The sequence below is a fragment of the Neofelis nebulosa genome, chromosome 2 (assembly GCF_028018385.1).
Source record: "Neofelis nebulosa isolate mNeoNeb1 chromosome 2, mNeoNeb1.pri, whole genome shotgun sequence".
In the NCBI taxonomy this organism is placed as follows: Eukaryota; Metazoa; Chordata; class Mammalia; order Carnivora; family Felidae; genus Neofelis; species Neofelis nebulosa.
The window spans coordinates 153,532,947-153,552,036 of NC_080783.1; the positions used below are offsets into that span (position 1 = coordinate 153,532,947).

The 19,090-nt window shown below is 33.8% G+C and overlaps 1 protein-coding gene across 19 annotated transcripts in view; it reads right to left on the reverse strand.

The window, feature by feature from the left end:
* Positions 1-19,090, reverse strand: part of ADGRL2 (adhesion G protein-coupled receptor L2) — a 624,153-nt gene that overhangs the window by 142,090 nt on the left and 462,973 nt on the right. For all 19 annotated transcript variants that reach the window (XM_058716832.1, XM_058716841.1, XM_058716842.1 and 16 more), the window contains one exon: positions 10,420-10,592. In XM_058716832.1, the coding sequence (XP_058572815.1) occupies positions 10,420-10,492 (73 nt within the window). In that variant the 5' untranslated portion in view covers positions 10,493-10,592. The remainder of the gene's footprint in view (positions 1-10,419; positions 10,593-19,090) is intronic.

Below are 19,090 nucleotides of genomic sequence, written 5' to 3' on the forward strand. Positions count from 1 at the left end.
AAGGTTTTCCACACAATTTTCGCTATCAGTCAATTAACAGCACAGTTGAAAGAATGGAGTGACAGCTCTCAAAGACAAGCTTTCTGGTAAATAAAGAGGGATCACAGAATGTACCCTGAGTGCCATTAATGCAGGAAAAGTAAGAGCTTTTGAAAGCTAACAAGGATAGTCTCTATTTGCCTAAACTCTGAAACAAAGCAATGGATTAAATAAGCTTCCTGTTATAAGCAAACAAAAGAGAAAAGATAATGTCTAAACCCCATACCTGCAGGAGGAGTTCTGAAGGCATGCTTTCAACTCTTTCAATAGTGACTGCTAATCAGTGTGAACTGATAAACTAAATATAGTAAAAGTTAAAATTACTCTTGTAATATTTCAGTTTTTCAGTGTTGTGGCAGTAAATCATTCTTAGCAATAGTTTGTACCTCCCAAGAGAAACTGTGATTTTTAAAAAAATAGAGGCCTGTAGGTGTGTAACTTCTGAAGATCACTGGAAAGTTGCAGAGTTAGCATGACTTAATACTGTTTTTAATCTGCAATGGTAATGTAAAAAAAGCTGAAATACATTATTTTTTTCAATCAGCACCATTTAAGTTAAACAATGTGAAGCAATATATTTTAAAGTATATCTTAAATATTGTTGAGTGACAGCCTCATGAGGCAGGAAAATACACCAATGATCTGAAGCTATATGTCAAGTTCTACAGAAAGAAAAATGGACTGGCAGGAAGTAGACCTTGGCAAAGGGATGATCTCTGTAGACTTTCTTAGTTTCTCCAGCTGTAAACTGAAAAACTTCTATAACTACTAACCTCCAGTTGTGCTTCTAAGTCTATAGTTCTTCAATTCTACCAAAAACTAAAAACAAAAATACTTTGACCTCTAAGATACCTACAGAAAACTCTCTTTGTTTAAAATTTGCTATTTACTTACTTTCTATCCAGCTTTAAAATGCTGAAGAATCTAATAAATTTCATGTAGAAATAAATGTGATTTGTGATCTGTATTATCATAAATCTAAAATAAATCACATCAGTAATCTATCTTTATCTCTGACAGGAAAAGTAAAAGCAGATTATGTCCACTACTAAAAATAAATAAAATCTTTGATTATGCGTAATGCCACAAAGTAGAAAAATCATTAAATAACCTTAAGCAGATAAAACATCTTTAAGCTGTTTTTGATAACCAGTGTACATTCCAGTACTCTCATCCTCTACTCTCTCAGGAGGCTAACATGTCAGGGTATTAATGCAAAAGTGAAAATTACAACTCTTAGTTTTTCTAAATATGTGGACTTTGAAAAATTAGGAAAATATAAAGTTTTTCTAAATGGGTTAAGAAAATATACAACTTGGCCTTACATGATTTTATAATATTACTTTAAGTAATAAAGTAATATTGTAGTAAAATGCTATTAAAAATAATGTTTCCATATAACACAGAATGAAAGTAGGACAGATCAGTGGGGAACAGAAGGAAATATTAGGGAGAAAGGGTCAGGCTGCACTGTTGCTCAGGGATTTTTCAAAACAAATCATCAGATAAAAGGTCAATCGAAAGCATATAAAATTGGATTAGAAGCATAACCAAATATAAAAATGTTCAGTAAAGTTTCAAGATAGCTCAGTTCCTTTTTTAAATAAAATAAGTTATAAAACTGAAATTGATGTTTTTCTGTATTTCAACTGTGCTGTTAAGGTTAGAAACAAACCCTTTTGCACGGGTAGAAAATCACAGTCATGAAAAATCTGATTTTCTAAACATTTTTATAACCAAAACTCCTTGATTCAGATGTCCTCTCACAGGCCAGCAACCTCAGCATCACCTGGGAGTTTATTAGAAATGCAGACTCTTGAGGCCTATCCCAGATTACTGAGTCAGAATCTACATTTTAACAAGATCTCCAAGTGATTTACCTGTGCATTAAATTGCGAGTGGGCACCGCTCTACATAAACAAGATTAAAAACATCCAGCACGACTGCCTTAAATTTCTTCTTTTCCTGTACACATCTCTTCCTGACTCATCCTCTACCTGAACATACTGCACACTCTACTTTCCTAGATAAGCATTCCTGTCCTTGTACTGGATCCCATTTCTGCCTGGAAACAAACTCAGACATCCAACATATCTACTTAAAACAACAAAAAAAGAAAATCATAAAAAGTGCTTTCCTTAAACACTTCTCTTAAAATCCAAGATTGCTCTCTCCCCACTACCACCAGCAACAACCCCAGCCATCCTTTTTATTGTGTTTGACTAAGTTAAGAAGCCCTGACTCTTTCTTATCAACTTATTATATTGCCTCTGATCAAAAGCTAAATATTAGATGTATCTACCACCTGGTTTAGATTTTAATACTACAAAGAAAAAAAAGAAGAATCAGGAAGGGGAGAGAGAACTAATGATTAATACACACACACACACACACACACACACACACACCACACACGCGCGCGCACACACACACACACACAGAGATATCTACAAAACAGTAGTAAGAAGCATTCTATAAATACCCAGCAAAATAAATGAGAATTTTACTTAATCTCTTTTAGATTAAACCCATACGCAAAACAAAACTCTGCTACCCTTGAATCCCTCTATTTTTTCCAGAAAACTTCTTGTGTTTCTTGACACTCTACAATTCCTAAAATTCAAACTTTATTTTTACTATGGGGTATTTTTATTGCTGCTGTCATGCTTTTTTTACTCATCTCTCACAAAATTGTTATCCCTTAAAAATGTAATTTATTAAATAGACTAGGTGCAAAAAAATAAGCAGATAAGAGAACTATTACTGGAATCAGAATAATGACATTTAATCATAGTTCAATCTGTGTAGAAAGAAGTGTTCATTTCTTTTTCTTTTTGAACTTAGTGTCCATTATGCTTTTATATGGGTATGTCTTAATTTTATCTACTTTGTTAGTTAAATTGATTCACACCCAATGACTTAATATTAGTTCACTGAAATTAATTGAGAACTCTCAACTAATAACAAAGTCAACTCCTAATGGCTTAAAAATTTAAATAAAAAATTTAAGTAAAAACACGGAGTTACAGAGAAATGCCAAGTGAATAAATACTTAACCAATATCAAGAAATGGACTTTTAAGCATAAAAATAATGGCAGATCTCACAAAAGAAAATAAATATGCATCAAAAAGTAAGAAAAGAAGAAAAAGAAAAGCAAATGAAGTAAAGTATTGATAACTGTTAAATTTGTGATTATTTTGTAAATATTTAAAATTTTCATTAAAAATTAACCAGAACGAAATGAATTATAAGGCAAGCAATTGTTTTTTATAATAAAAACGACAAAGGGATATTATCATAGAGTTTGAAGAATAAGAAAAACTGCACCAACATACAAAAAATTTCACATCATCCAAAACCAGTTTTGAAGATGTCCACATGCCTGATGTAATAATCAAAATTCTAAAATTCTAGTCTCAGGAAATAACCAAATATGAAAGAAAAGATTTAGATAGATATTTACTACAGTTATACTTGAAACAAATTAAGTTCAAATAGCCAATAAGTAGAGACAGGGGATTAAGTCATTTTTGACATATAAATAATAAATTACCATGCTGGTCTTAGAATCCGTTATCTAAACATATAATGACATGGTAATACAGGTTATGATAATATAAATGAAAAACCAGAATAGAAAAGCATATGGACGTGAGGAACCTAATTTTGTTTCATATATCATAATTTTGTTTTATCCATATCAAGACTGTTGGGAAATAAAACAAAAAAGAAGTGTGCTGTGGTAATATCAAGGTCCTAGAATTATGAGCAATTTTAAATGCTTATTCAACTTCCTAATTTTTTTATCTCTTCTCATGAGAACATATTACATTCAAAATCAGAAGGCGGGGGGAGGGGGGAAGTACTTTTAAGAAAAGAAAAGCCCTCCAAGCAAGAATAATGGCAGACATAAAAGTCAAACTCAGTAGAGTCCCATGCTGATAAGAAGGGATTATAAATGTTGTTTTTGCTTCCTGAAGCTCTGATATGGAATTCCCTTCTCAGTCTTACATTTTAGCCAAGAGATCCCAGGGCCGGGGCTAGGTATTCTCCTGGAATCACTTCTGTCAAGTTGACAAAAGGAGTTCAAGAATAGGGTTGAAAGATGTCATGAGATATTCACTAATCCACATTGATGTCTAATACATGTAGACCGCACGGCTGTCATATGTCATTCTCTGTCATGCAGGAGGTAAAAAGAAAATAAAGAGTACCATAGGGTACCAAAGCATATGTTTCAGTAAAACATTCCCTTAGTAATGTGGCAGATAAATTGGTTCTTGGAGACATACCAGTTCTACATTAATACTCAGAAGTGCTCAATCATTTGTATCATCGTATTCTCTAATACCACAAACTAAATATACAGCATATAAAAAAGCGAAAAGGTATATTAATTCAAAGAATGAAGCAAAAGATTCATCAAAACTGAAATTAGTAAGAAGTAATTAACGCAATTATTGTTTGGCGAAATTAAGATGCTTTCCATGTTTCCTGTGATTTTCATTAAGCTACTTTTAATAACACTGTTGATTCTTTCAAAACTATAACAATAACTGTGACAAATGCCTACTATGGATATAAAATCAATATTTCAAATATTTACTCTAGTATAGACAAGTTCATAACCTCTTTTAGCAAAGTATTATTTCATAACGACAGATTTATTTACTTAGCATTGGATACAGTCTTTTCTGTCAGAAAACAGGCTTGTAAAAATTAAACAGCCAAGCAATACAATGTTATTGAGGTCTATCGGGTGGCTATTGTGTGAGACACACTGATTTATAACACTTTTCTACCAGGAACAGAACTAGGAGTGCATCAACATAGACTGTGAATCAACAAACCTTTTCTGACACTGGAAAAGAAGCAAAAGAGAATGAAATAGGGTAGAGAGTGGGAAGAAAAGTAGGAAGAAAGTCTCAACAACCAAGCACTGGAATTTAACCTTTAATATATGAAATATGGCATATGTTGACACTGAATATTGATACATACGATGACAAAAGTATATTCTACACTAACTTTACTAAAGATGCCGGTTCCTCTTATTAAGTTTAGTCTTATTTTTTCAATTTTGAGTCATATCCTGAACAAATATACCTTGTTCTTGAATCCTGGTAGTAACACTATAAGGCATTTGGTTTTTAGAAAATAAGAGGCAGTATTATATAATTTGTAAATGGCATTAATATTTATATTTTAAAAACAGAATTACATCACTACCTATGCAGAAGAAAGCTGCTGCAGTCAGATTACCTTACACTCATATAATACAATAAAGTATCTTAAGAGCAATATAGTTAGGTACTTTTTCAAGGAGTAAAATCACATTGACCTGCACTAAACATATAAATAAAATCATTATTAAAAAAACAATGCATTGTTTTAAACCACTGTTAATTTACATAACTTGTGAATTTAAAAACTAAGGTTACATTTGAAATGCAGCCAACACAGATATGCTGTACAATTCCTATTAATTTAATGGGAGTTCTCACTCCCATTAAGTTTAATAGGAGTCATACGGCCAAATCTCCACATACCTGGCTGAAAATTTACCTCCTAGCTTTCAACTAACCAAAAATATCCTGAAGTGAACAAAAGTAGTCAATTTTGCTAGACTGGGAAATCCAAAGTCCCTACAGTAAGTCAATTCAGCATTTTCATAGCAATGGCCATGTAGTTATTCCCAACAAGAAAAAGAACAAGGTTATCACAATGAGAAGAGATAAACTGAAGCAAAGGTTTAGGAGCTCTGAAAACATTTACTCTTAACAGAAAATATGTACTGTTTTTTACAATCTGGAGCCAATTTTTCCATTTTTTTTTCCTTCTCAATATACTGTCGAGAGAGAGAGAGAGAGAGAGAGAGAGAGAGAGAGAGAGAGAGAAAATCCTTTTTTAGAGCCTAAAATTATGCCCAAGGAGCTTGATCACACGAATAAAAAGCCAAGAGAAGACTAAATAGTAACTCCCAGTAATCAACTGGTTACTACTTCTGAATCACAGTGAATTCATAATTTCTTTTCAAAAACTTTTAAAAAAGTGACTTCATATCCACACCCATGCACCCCTACGCCTCACCTCAACCACCCACACAAAGACAATATGACAATGGTTAAGAGTGATACTAAGCAACATCAGCACCGTCCCTAAAAGTTGTCAGAAATGCAATGTTTGGGCCCCACTTCAGACCTTCTAGGTGATTCTGATGTTCCTAAGAACCACTATTATACTTTATTCCACACCATACTGTTCTCCATTGATTTTTTTCTCCACCACCACGCTCACCACTGTCTTGACATAGCTTATTCAATTCATATTCAGTCAGCTCAAGCATCATCACTTACAGCTAGAAGCCCTTCCTGGTATATATCCACTCATCCACCTACCCTTCATCCCAATGCTTCTGTGAATATCATCATCATGGCACTTACCACTCTGTTATTACAACAGTTTATTATCCTCTCTCTATTAAGACTATGACTCTCTGTAAAGATTTCCGTTATTTATGTAATGGATATAAAATGAGTACCTATTATAAACCAGGCATTGTTCTAGGCACTTGGGCACATTGATGAAATAAACAAACAAAAATGATTATTGTCCTTGTGATGCTGACACAGTGTGTGTATGAATATAAATTTTATACATTTTTCTTATTGTGTGTATGTAAATAAAAGAATGAATGAATAAAGGCCTGAATTATTTTCATCTTTCTTAAGTTTAACCTTTGGATAAAAGCAATTATTCCTTCCAAATTATGGAACAGTCCAAAGGAAATACATACATGCCCAAAATAGTTTTTATTTCATATTTAACCCCTGGATCTACTTTTTTCTGCCACTCAACTAAGCAAAAAGACCCTACAGCCAAACATCATTTTTAGTAAGGTATCACTAATACAAAAGTCATTGTAAAATATGCTTAGAGAATTAAAAGTACAATTAAAATTGGTAAGACGCTATTTCTACAGCAGTATTCTTAAATTTTCTCGATACATGTCAATGAATAGGTGAAGTTATATCTTGCATATCTAGCATTTTCCCAGGCATAATTTTTTTGAAATATGGATAAACAACAATGAAATTTAAGCTAATTAACTAAAATTTTGACTAATGAAATCTAATTAAATACTCACTGCATAAAGAATTCACCCTGAAATCCATTTTACTGACTTTGCTGAAGAACTGCCATTATTTGTAACTTGTCACTTGAGCAAGCCTTCACATGTCTGACTTAGGCTTGCCAGGGCTCCATTATATAGCATAATTTAATTCTCTAGGACACAAAAATTCAATTTACTTTCCTACTTACTGATACATGATTCCACAGTGGTTACTCTGCTTATAAAAATTGGCCAAAAGAATCAAAGCACATCAGTTTCTCAACAAAACTGGTTTTTGAAGGGTTTGAGATTAGTTCTCTACGAATAAAATCAATTCTAAGAAAAACCTACAGAATATTTTGAAAGTCTGATCTTTTATAATCATTTTTTATTTGGAAATTCTAAACAATTTTCAAAAATACACAGGGGAGAGGAGTCTCTAAGAATAAATACAGCATTGTTCTTATTTCGCAGAAACAAGTAAATTTAATGGGTGAGACTTGATTCTTAAACACTAGTTGACAGAAGACAGAGATAAAGGGAGATAAGCTAATTCTAGCAATTAAACCTTTATATAATTAGGCTTTACCGTGGTAAAACTTAAAAAACAAAAGTGTTTAGTGGTTTGCTTGCTCTTTAATATGTACAGAAAACATGACATATTTATAATGTTCGTCTGAATATAAAACAAATGAGTCCTTGCAAATGTGGAAATTTACCTCTCATACATATAGATGTAAAATAAATCCAAAATTGTTTGGCCTTTAAAATAATATACTAAGGTGAAACACTATTGTAAAGAGGAGGAAAAATAGAAGCCCTGAAAAGGCAGGCCTATATAATACACAGGCTTGTTTTGTTTTAATCTTATTTAGGTACTATTGCTTAAAATCCAGGTCTGGTTTATATTGAAAAGCCAGAAGACAAGCAAAAGCAGGCTAAATACTGGAATGGCAATCATGGGTCCTCCGGCAAGCGTTTTCCTGCCTACTGCAGACCTCCACTGGACAGCTGCACTCAGGTTACTTCCCCTCCTAGGCCCCCGTAGGTACTTGAGGTTTCCAGCCCTGCACAATACCATGAGCTCCTTAAGAGCCTGAACTGTGCCTCCTGCACTGCAGAATCTTAAGCACCTGGCTCAATTTAGTCACTCAAGGAATGAGAAAGAAAGGAAGAAACCATCTAGGAAACTCTACCTGAGTTTTATCTGTAAGAATCCGGAAACCAATACAAAAAGCGCTCATCTCTGTGAGATTTGAAAAGGGCTCTGAAGAAACTTAATGGCTGAATGGTTAAATTTATAACTCCTTTCCTGCGTTCTCATACCTAACTTTGATTGGGTTTCTCTATGGGTGTTCACAGAACATTATCTGCTTTCTGGCAATAAAGGACTATCATGTCATGTAAAACTTTTCTAAGACAAAACCATGTGATGCTGGATCAGTACTCTAACAGTGTGCATTAACTGCGTGTACTGTCACAGCTAGCAGTGTGGGCTCCTCCTAAGTTCTTTTTACCCGTAGGAGGGAACTGCTTCAAAAGCAACACCCCCTGGCCTGATGCGCCAAAAATGAAATTTCTCTTAACGGCAGATATGAATCTTGACCTGATAGGTGACACTAGAAATAAAACTGCAGTATCTCATGAAAAAGTCTCTCTTTGCTAGCCCCCCTGCTGAGTTAAGCTACTGTGCCAGCAAAGTGGTCTCTATCTTGATTGGAAAAATTTTCATTATGTGGACTAATGAGCCATTGGTCCACACCTGGAATCTTTTTTAAACGTATAAAAACATTCAAACATAGCAGCAGGAATTCAGTTAGTGCACCCCCCCACCTCGAAAAAAAAAAACGATGTAAAATTATGGATTATATACACAAGATTTTCATTAACAATCCAAGCCAGAGATTCACATTATTAAACTCATTTTCTGCTTGTTGTCTATCATGACAGTACTATTCACTCAGACATACTACATTTTACTGTTAGATTTGATGTATCCTTCAAAAAAAAAAAAAAAAGATTTGATGTATCTTTCAATTCTGATGTACAGAGCAGTATCTTCTAAAAACAGAATCTTAACCCTGTTGTAACTTCTGAGTGTGACTTAAATCCAAGTGAACATTAACTACTTTCTGAATATAGAATTTATTTTAAAATATTTCTAAATTTGTTATTTATTTGAATTATATTATTAAGTTATGTCAACAGACTGAAAGTAGGGGACTGGGAGGGCAAGAAGAAAATGATGAAACATAATTTTGGAACAAGTAATTAAAATAAAATTCTTTCAGCAAAATTAAATTAACACTTTGAAGCTCATCACAAAGATGTTGGAAAAATAAGCTTCTACTAGTTCACACCATGCCTCTTTTTCTCCACCCATCGTTTTGTTAGCAGGTATGAAGTGAATCACTTAAAAGTACATATAAACCAATTTTTAAATTCTAAAATATTTTCTTCAATGATATTTAATTGGGACAAATAAAATCTATGCATGTCTCAGGGATTTTGTACTCTTCACAGATTTTACAAGATTAATCTATTTTCACGCTGAATATATAACTGCCACTACTAAATAGCTATAAAATTAACATATCTTAGCTCTATATTAACTTCTGACCTGCTCTGTAAAAAGCACCTGAAAGGGTGTTATTTTCACATGAAAATAGTATGTAAGACTAAAGAAATAATGGATACCAGGAAATCCATATAGTAATTAATAAATGATGGTTCTGATTAATTGAGCCTCAAAAATATATTTACTTCTTTAAAAATCAGGTCCATCTTCAAAAAGATATAAATAAAATTCAAAATGAAGCACTACAAAAAAATCCATATTCCAGAAGATATGAAAAAAAAATTAAGAGTTTTAGACCTAAACTATAACTCTACTCAAGAAGCAAACAAAACATGAAGTGAAAAAGTTGACACAAAATACTTTCAATTTTACTGGCATAAATTTAGTCAGTGTAAAGTATATACCAAAGCAAAGCTTTCATTTTCTCAGGATTATTTACAATAATATTATACAAATGCAAGTGAAATATAAATTCAGACTACTAGCACTGGTTCTTCTGGACTACAACTGTGTGTAATGAAAATAATTCAACTAACAAAAAAAAGAATTTGACTTTCGGGAAATCTTTTTAACAGCTACTTTTTAAAATAATAAAACTCATTCCAGCCACTTCCATGTACAGAAGATTGCATAGTTTAAATTAAGTTCGCCCAGATTTAAAAAATAAAATTTAAATTGCATCTTACCTTCTGTATTCGGTAAGAAGCTGATTATAATGACAAACCACAGACTTCGCATTCTGCAACCAGAAGACACCATTATTGATCCCTTTAAATATTTTCTTTGTATTCCTTAATGAATCTAGTTATAAATGCCCAGCTTCATCGAACCCAGCAGTCTGCATCATTGATCGTCATATCTGAAAAACAAACAAATCCATCATTTACTCTTATGGTCCTGCTACGTCACAAAAAATAAATGCAAAAATAATAACAGCCAGCAACTCTCTGTCTCTCCCTCCCGTCTCCTCCTAATTATAAAAAGATAAATGGTATATATTTTGATTCTATATCCAATATGGGAGCTGTTCCTACATACTGGATATCTGAGCTTTACATAAAGAAAATGATCAAAGCTCAAAAAATCATTTATAGGTAACCATGACATATGAATTCATAGAATAGTTATGTAAATCCCTAATGACCGTTTTTCTCCGAAAAGCTTAGGAAGTCCTTCCAGAAAAATACACCTGTCTCCTTTGCCACATATCAGTCTTTTTATCAAATTACTAGCTTTAGCATATAAGCCTCTAATAAAATGTTATCAATACATAAATGTTTTTGTGTTTACTGATGATAACAGCAATATTATCTACTATTTTATCCTGTTATATTGTGGGTCAGATTAAAGATATAATTAAGCAGTTTATTTTTCTATACAAGGATGTACAATTTTTAACACATGGGTGTACATTAATTTATATAATAATGGCATTCCAGAACCACATTCTTAAACACCACGTATCAAATTGCTATAGCTATTCACACGGGGACTAGTTTAATAAACAGTCTCTTAACTATTTCATTTTAATGTTTTAGATTTTCATATATATTTTTTATAGCACAATATACCTTAGTAAGATTAAACCTATATCCTTGACTAGGTTGGTCCATCCACTGGACCCAAATAAAAACCTCAAGACCATGATGATTTTATCTCCAAGGTTGTCGCACATTTTTTTTTAAATGGGAGAGAGGTAAATAATATAAAACCTGGAACCAAGTCTAATTCTGACTGGCCTTTAGAATCCAGTTCTTCAACTGGAAAGAATACAAAAACTTAAGGTGCATGACTTAATCAGTATTTCTCAGTTCCTAGGATCACATGAGACCAGGTTATTTGCTAATAGGTTCTACTAAAGTATTTCGCTTCTTTCTAGGGTAGCAAGAGGAATCAGAGTAAATACTAGCCTGACAATACACATAGAATGCATACGGTTCTCAAATACATCCGGTCTCCTGGTCTCGCCTTGAGGGTGGAAAAATTACAAAATTTATTCTTTTAAAGAGATAAATCTTAACAGTTTCTTCATATTAACTTCCTGTAACTTTCTTCTAAGTAATACTCATACAAATTTTCTCAATCTACCCTTAATCTGCTGCAGATAAAGAGTTTTTAAAAGTGGAGTAGCGTAGTAAGGGGAATATCCCTTATTCTGAAGTTGTATCTATAAAAAAATAAGTCTTACATAATTTAGATGCTGACACTAAAGCATAAAGAAAATTTAGAAAACAAATTTTCCTAGATAACAATGGAGTTCTCTTTCACATTATCTAAGCTACTCTGCATTTGCTACACATTTTACATATCATATGTGGTTCTATTAGCAGTTTAGTATATTTGACTATCAGTTCACTATATTCTATTATCAGTTCACTATGATATAACTTCAATGCAAAAGCAGCCATATTCTAAATAGTTGGGAATACTGATCACACTACAAAGTCACTACCTTGCATTACCAATAACCACAACAAAAAGAATGTAAAAAATTAATCTGAAGCTCTTATCTAGTATTTAAATATAAAGATCCATAAAATCACAGATGAAATTAGCAAGGTATTTCCATAATAAGCATTTTGTTTTATCATGCCTACGATTTCAGAGATAAAACTGCTTCCCTATACATCCCTCCATGACCCAGAAGAGCCCAATTTTTTACCTGTCTATGAAACTACTGAGGACATTTAGGTATCATGACAAAGGGGATCAGAAATGGTATTACCCAGTTCTGAGAACACTTCAGATGATTGTCTGTCCAAAGAAATAAGACAAAAACAAAGGAAAGAGCAAACTTCCTCTCCTGAATGCCAAAAATATAAAAAGAAGAATGACATATCAAAAATTAATCTGCTGGGGAAACATGGCACACAACTGTGTAGAAGTGGCTATCTCTCTATTCTTTTTTCACACAGAACTCCCAAAGACTATTCAAAAGACAAAACCAAAAGTAAACGTGTGGTTTACAACTGCTGTGGCAAAGTACCTGCCTTAAAACTGCAAGCTATTTTATACAAAGCATAAAGAGAAGTCAGAAAATTTCATGGCCCGTCACACTGGAAAGGCGAATCAAGGAACAATTTCTTATATCCTCCATATTGTTCAATGATCTGATCAAGCAATTAGAATGATTTTAATGTGTGGATGAGACACATTAATTAGTACAAGTAAAATGAAGTCAGCCTCTGGAATGCTCCTGATTTGAGCAAAAAGAACTCTAGCTGTCCAAGTTCTGCTTGTAATGAGCATTTTCATTTCAATGACATGCATACAGGCTGCTTGCCCACAAGCACAACTCTTGAACACATTTCCACTTTCTTAAAGCGATCCAAGATTAGTCTGTCTTCGGTCATCTGCTATTTGAAAGAGCCCTTGTTTGTGGGAAGAAAGGGAAGGAAGAAATCAGAGACTGATGACTGCCTTGTAGGAAACAGCTGCCAAGATAGGAAAACCTCTGTTAGTAAGGGGAGAACGAGGAGGAAACCGCACAAGCAAGACCTCTTTTGTGGTCTTTGGCCAGGACAGATATTTCATGAACAGATTTTAACGATACTAAAATTTAAGCGTATTCTTAAGGTTTGAACGTGAAACACAATTTTAAGGTTTGAGAATGTGAAACACAATTCTAAAATTACACTGTAGTCAATTATGAGGCTTAGTATAAATGATTATTTCTAACAAACAGAAACCAGTTCTGGAATGCAATAAAATCATAGCTTCCTTTATGCAAATAAAGCTTATGTCCATCTGTCTGTGCAATAAGCAAAAACAGAATTAAATTCTTTTTCATTCTATAAGCTACATCCAATCACTTTCCATCAAATAAAATCATTTACAAAAATTCAAGCTTTAAATGCAATTTTGAAAACTAAGTCAAAAGATTTTACTGCTGTGATCCAAATTAAAAACAACCTTCCATTAAAAAAAGTTAATGAAATTTGAAATACTTAACAAACCACAATCAGTTAAGGGTAGAATGAATAAATAATCAAACATGGTGAAACTAATCTTGGGAAAAGCATTGCTCCTCATCAAAGTGGAGGCATAGGACATTCACAGGCATAAATGTAGCTAACAGACCCCTCCCTTCAAACTTCCTTTAACTACCTGCAAAATGAAGCTCAGTAAAACCTTCTTCTAATGCAAAACAAAAACAAGGAACAAAATCAGAAGAAAGCTATTAAATTTCCTTTCAGAGAACAGAAAGATTAAGTAATTCTCCATATTAATAACCAGTTTTTCTTGGGATGTCTGGGTGGCTCACTCAGTTAAGCGTCTGACATCGGCTCAGGTCATGATCTCACGGTTTGTGAGTTCGAGCCCTGCGTCGGACTCTGTGCCGACAGCTCAGAGCCCAGAGCCTGCTTCAGATTCTGTGTCTCCCTCTCTCTCTCTCTGCCCCTTCCCGGCTCACACTGTGTGTGTGTGTGTGTCTCTCTCTTTCTCTCTCTTAAAAATAATAAACATTAAAAAAATAATAACTAGTTTGTCCTTAGATTTTAGAAAACATTTTTCCAAGAACTCTGGTGAGGAATTGTGACTATAAAGGCAGCTCAAACTCCTCATAAAGCTAAGTAATGGTTCATTTCTTAATAAAACCCGAAACAGGGTAAACTATGATTTTTATGACCAAGATTTTTAAATATCCAACCCACTTCTAATGTACAATCTTGTTCTTACCCTTCAAATAAGAAGATTCAAACAATTTCATCCTAGTCCTATTGCTACCAAACCTAAGATTTTTTTTTTAGATCTACATGTCCTCCTACTCTGTCATGTAAAAAGTCAATTAAAGCATCATTACTACTAACCCTTCCAAAGCCATACAAATGACTTCCAGGAATATGCCTCAGCATTGTTTATATTCCAATACTCCTCAATGTTTTATACACTACTTACTTATACACTACTTAAGTAAGTAAGGTGCTCTCTTTAAAACAGTAACCTGCTGGGGCGCCTGGGTGGCGCAGTCGGTTAAGCTTCCGACTTCAGCTCAGGTCATGATCTCGTGGTCTGTGAGTTCGAGCCCCACGTCGGGCTCTGTGCTGACCGCTCAGAGCCTGGAGCCTGTTTCAAATTCTGTTGTCTCCCTCTCTCTCTGACCCTCCCCCGTTCATGCTCTGTCTCAAAAATAAATAAACATTAAAAACAATTTTCTTAAACAGTAACCTTATATTTATTAGCTGCATGAAACATCCCAGGCTTTAAACTGTCAACAAAATTAGGAAAATACTACTAATCAGTTTTAATATTCAGGTATTTATGTTATAGTACCAGGAAGTAACATTTAACCTCGTATGTGATGATGCCTGTCTGGCAAAAATAGAAACAGTTTGTTTATAACTATCAGTGAAATAAGACGATTAATAAGAGAAAAAGATAATTTCAAATTTTCAAAAACTGGTTAACTAATAAGGTTGATATTGTATTAAGAGTAAAGGCAATATAAAGATTCGTATTTAAGCTTTGTCTTTGATTTCCATTCACGGACACTGAGGTATGGAGACCACTGGATGCTACACCCCAAACAATAAAAGCACGAGGAGAACAGGGAAAGAAAAGCACCATCTAAGCATGAGACCTACCAAAGTCACCCATCCTCGTTATTATGCACTAATGCTGTATACAATGAAACCTTAATCCTTCATTCCACGCACTAAATGTATGTCGGTGCTAAATGAAAGCCAAAGGAAGCTATACAAAATCCGTCTTTCTAATCTTATTTGTGCTATAAAATTATAATAATTATGGAACAGAATTTACGAGCAAAAGAGAGCTGTTCTTCTATATTTAGCCAAAACAAACAAAACAACAACAAAAAAGGATAATACTAACCCCACTGTGCCCCCGTGCAAAGGCTTAGAAGATGAAAAATAAAACACAGTTTCATTTCAATTTAAACCTCATTCAGGGTGTTCACTTTCTAGAAATATCTTATGCGCAATCCTGACAGGCCAGAATTCCCCCTTCTTGTTAACACCGGACAAAACATCGACACTCTTGGGAGTTTTCTTTCAGTAAGTTGTCTAAGTAAACCCTCGCTATTGCTAATCGGTGAGCTTATTTTAGCTCTAGACATTCAACGTTCTTTTGCGTTGAAGTTTATTTTCCTTCCCTTCACAGAGATTGTTTGGGGCTGGGAATGCTGACAGAGATACTAAAACCACGCGGCCCATCACTGGTCACCACCCTCTTTCTCCATTTCATTTCTGTGGACACTGAAATCAAGCCCGGAGTACTTTAATTAAACTATTTCTGCCAAAGTCCCCTTAACATGCATCTCTGGTCTTACCCTTTACTGAAACTTCTGCACTGTGAAGAAATAAATTCTTCTAAGAGAGGTCTTAGAGTAGAAAGGAGAAGAGTTCGGGAATGCTCCTAGTAAATTACATCAGCAATCCGCTAGAACATCGACCAGCCATGCTGAGCATGCAAAAGAGGCCTGTAACTGTGGGCGCTGGAGACACAGCGTGGGGCAGTCCGCCATTCTCTTCATTAAAATCCTTCCAGTTGAAATAATAAAAACAAATTGCTGTCATTCTCAAACCAATGTAGGGGCCATTTTATGACTGAACATAAACTTGCAAATTGAGTCTCAAAAGAAAAAAAAAAAAACACGAAGTACATGCCCCGTTCAAAGTATTACCATACAGATCATAAAAAGTTGATGGCTTCCCCAACTTTTCTACCAAAAAAAAAACCTCATAAATATGGTTTTTTTAAACATTTTGTATATACTGTTAAGTTATAATCCACCTACAATACAAGAAGTTAGCTTTTTCCCCATTTGGGGGAAAGGGAAAGCTATTTTTTTTCAAGTTTATTTATTTTTGAGAGAGACAGAGAGAGCATCGAGCTGGGGAGGGGGCAGAGACAGGGAGAGAGAGACAGAATTCCAAGCAGGCCCCACGCTGACAGGCTGACAGGGCCAGAGGAGGGGCTCTATCTCACCAACAGTGAAATCATGACTTGAGCCAAAATTGAGTCTGACGCTCAACCAACTGAGCCACCCAGGCGTTCTGGGAAAGCTATTTTTAAATGGTTGGCCGTCTCCAACTTTAAGACATTTCCTTATAACTTTTAACTTCTAGTAGTCTAGAATTCTGATGCAAGTTTTTTAGTGAAATACAAATTATGGGTACTGCAACTGGAAATTATTTCTTGAGTGCATACTATGTATGAAAGAAACACTCTATTAGACAGGTGTCACTAATCTTTTATTAGGTCACTATTATAAAGATCAGAAATCTGATCTTCATAGTTGAAGTTATTCAGCTAGCAAGTGGCAGAGCTTGAATTTTTTTTTAATTCCTTTTTCTTTTTTGATGTTATTTTTCCATTTTGAGAGAGAGAGAAAGTGCACACATGAGCAGGGGAGGGGCAGACAGAGGGGGCAAGAGAATCCCAAGCAGACTCTACACTATCAGTGCAGAGCCCGATGTGGGGCTCAAACTCACAAACCATGGGATCATGACCTGAGCCAAAACCAAGAGTCTATGCTTAAGAGACTGAGCCACCCAGGTACCCTGCAGAGTTTGAGTTTAATCAAGGCTAATTACAAAGCTAATCTTTCTGCTAATCACTAAACGATTCACTCAACAAATATTTACTAAGCATCTATTATGTGCTGAGTACTAAGGATCAAAGGAGATAAAACTCCTCACCCCTGAGAGATTACATTCTATTTCAAAAATAACGCTTTCTAATAAAAAGCTATACTTGCCTGGCACACAATTAGGCATAAACAGTTTACCTATATGACTTCAAGAAATCTTCACAACAACTTGAGGAAATATATATTATTATCTCCATTTTGCCTTGAAATGAGAATACTTAACCTGTTTTTAAAGACAGTAAGTCAATACCAGTGTTGGGATATAAACCCATATTTATAAAACCAGTGTTGGCAATAAACCAATTATTGCCACTAATTAAGAAGTTCAGAAAACTTACTTTATGTTTTATTACCTTTCCCTTTAAAAAAATGGAAATATAACAAAAGCATTTTGGGACTGTAAAAATGACAAAATACCAAGAGAATAATGAGCTGATTTTCAAAATGTTTACATTAGTAAAACTAACATCCCTTAGGTAATGATAGCTAAAATTTAACTTAATTTTTAGTATTTCCAGTCAAGCTATCTTAATTTCATTCATTTACAGTGCTATTTAAAATAAAAAATTATTCTAAACTGATAATTCTTAACAGCCAAAATACCAGAGAAGTCACTTGTAAGTTAAAACAATAAATTTAAGTATTTCCTCCAATTATAATTAACAATGAATCTTAAATAGTCCTGGAAAGAATGTTTTCACATTAACATCTATAATACTATAGACTAATCATTCATTGTTCAGGCAAATAGAAAAGAAAAAATCCATTGTTGCTCATGAGATTCAATCTTATGTTTGGCTCACTGCACTGGATCCTTTGTTCATAAATCATTGTTACTAGTCATTCCCTGGATCAATATTCAGATTCCCTCTTGGTCTATATATACAACCACTAAATGAAATAATAATGACCCAGGATCTGTCGTATATTAGATCATCAATATCATCAGAGGTTTCTTAGAGATAATTAGGTAATCTGAGTAAAATATGTCGTTATCTTAAAAATAAATATGAAAAATTACTATAAATATACAGTTAAGAAGCGGAAGAAAATTTTGTGAAGTATATAGCACAGAGCATTTTGTAATCAATAAATGATACAACTCATTTACAAGCTATGTCAATATATACAGTATCATCTAAACTTGCAATTTTTACTTCTAAAATAGATAATATTAACACTATAAATGCATGTCTGTCAATTTGTCAATGAATATCTAGTGATTACAGACTAGATATTTTTGATATTGAGTACTGAAAGAAGTGCTACTTATTTGTTAATTATTTTCTCCTTATATATTATTAATTGAATTATAATTATAATATAGATTAAGATATGGTTGCTACCTTCAAAAAGTTAATAATCTTCTTAGGAGAATTAAAAATAGAAGAAAATAGTGCACCTGACTGGCTCAGTTGAAATAGCATGTGACTCTTGATCTCAGGGTCATGAGTTCAAGCACAACATTGGTTGTAGAGATTACTTAAATATTTTTTTAAAAATAGAAGAAAATGACTAAGACCCAAAATATGCACTAATAATTGCTACACTCCCCCAAAACTCAATGGTATTAAGTGTATTTCATACCAAAATAATGAGAGAAAAGGTAAATAAAAGCAGTTTCTGGACCTGTGTTTCCCTTGAGATATGTACCTAGATCGACCAGCAGCATCTGGATGGAGAGTCCAAAATTGAGATCAGGAACACATTCTGAAATCCTATCTTCACCTACCACTGCAAGG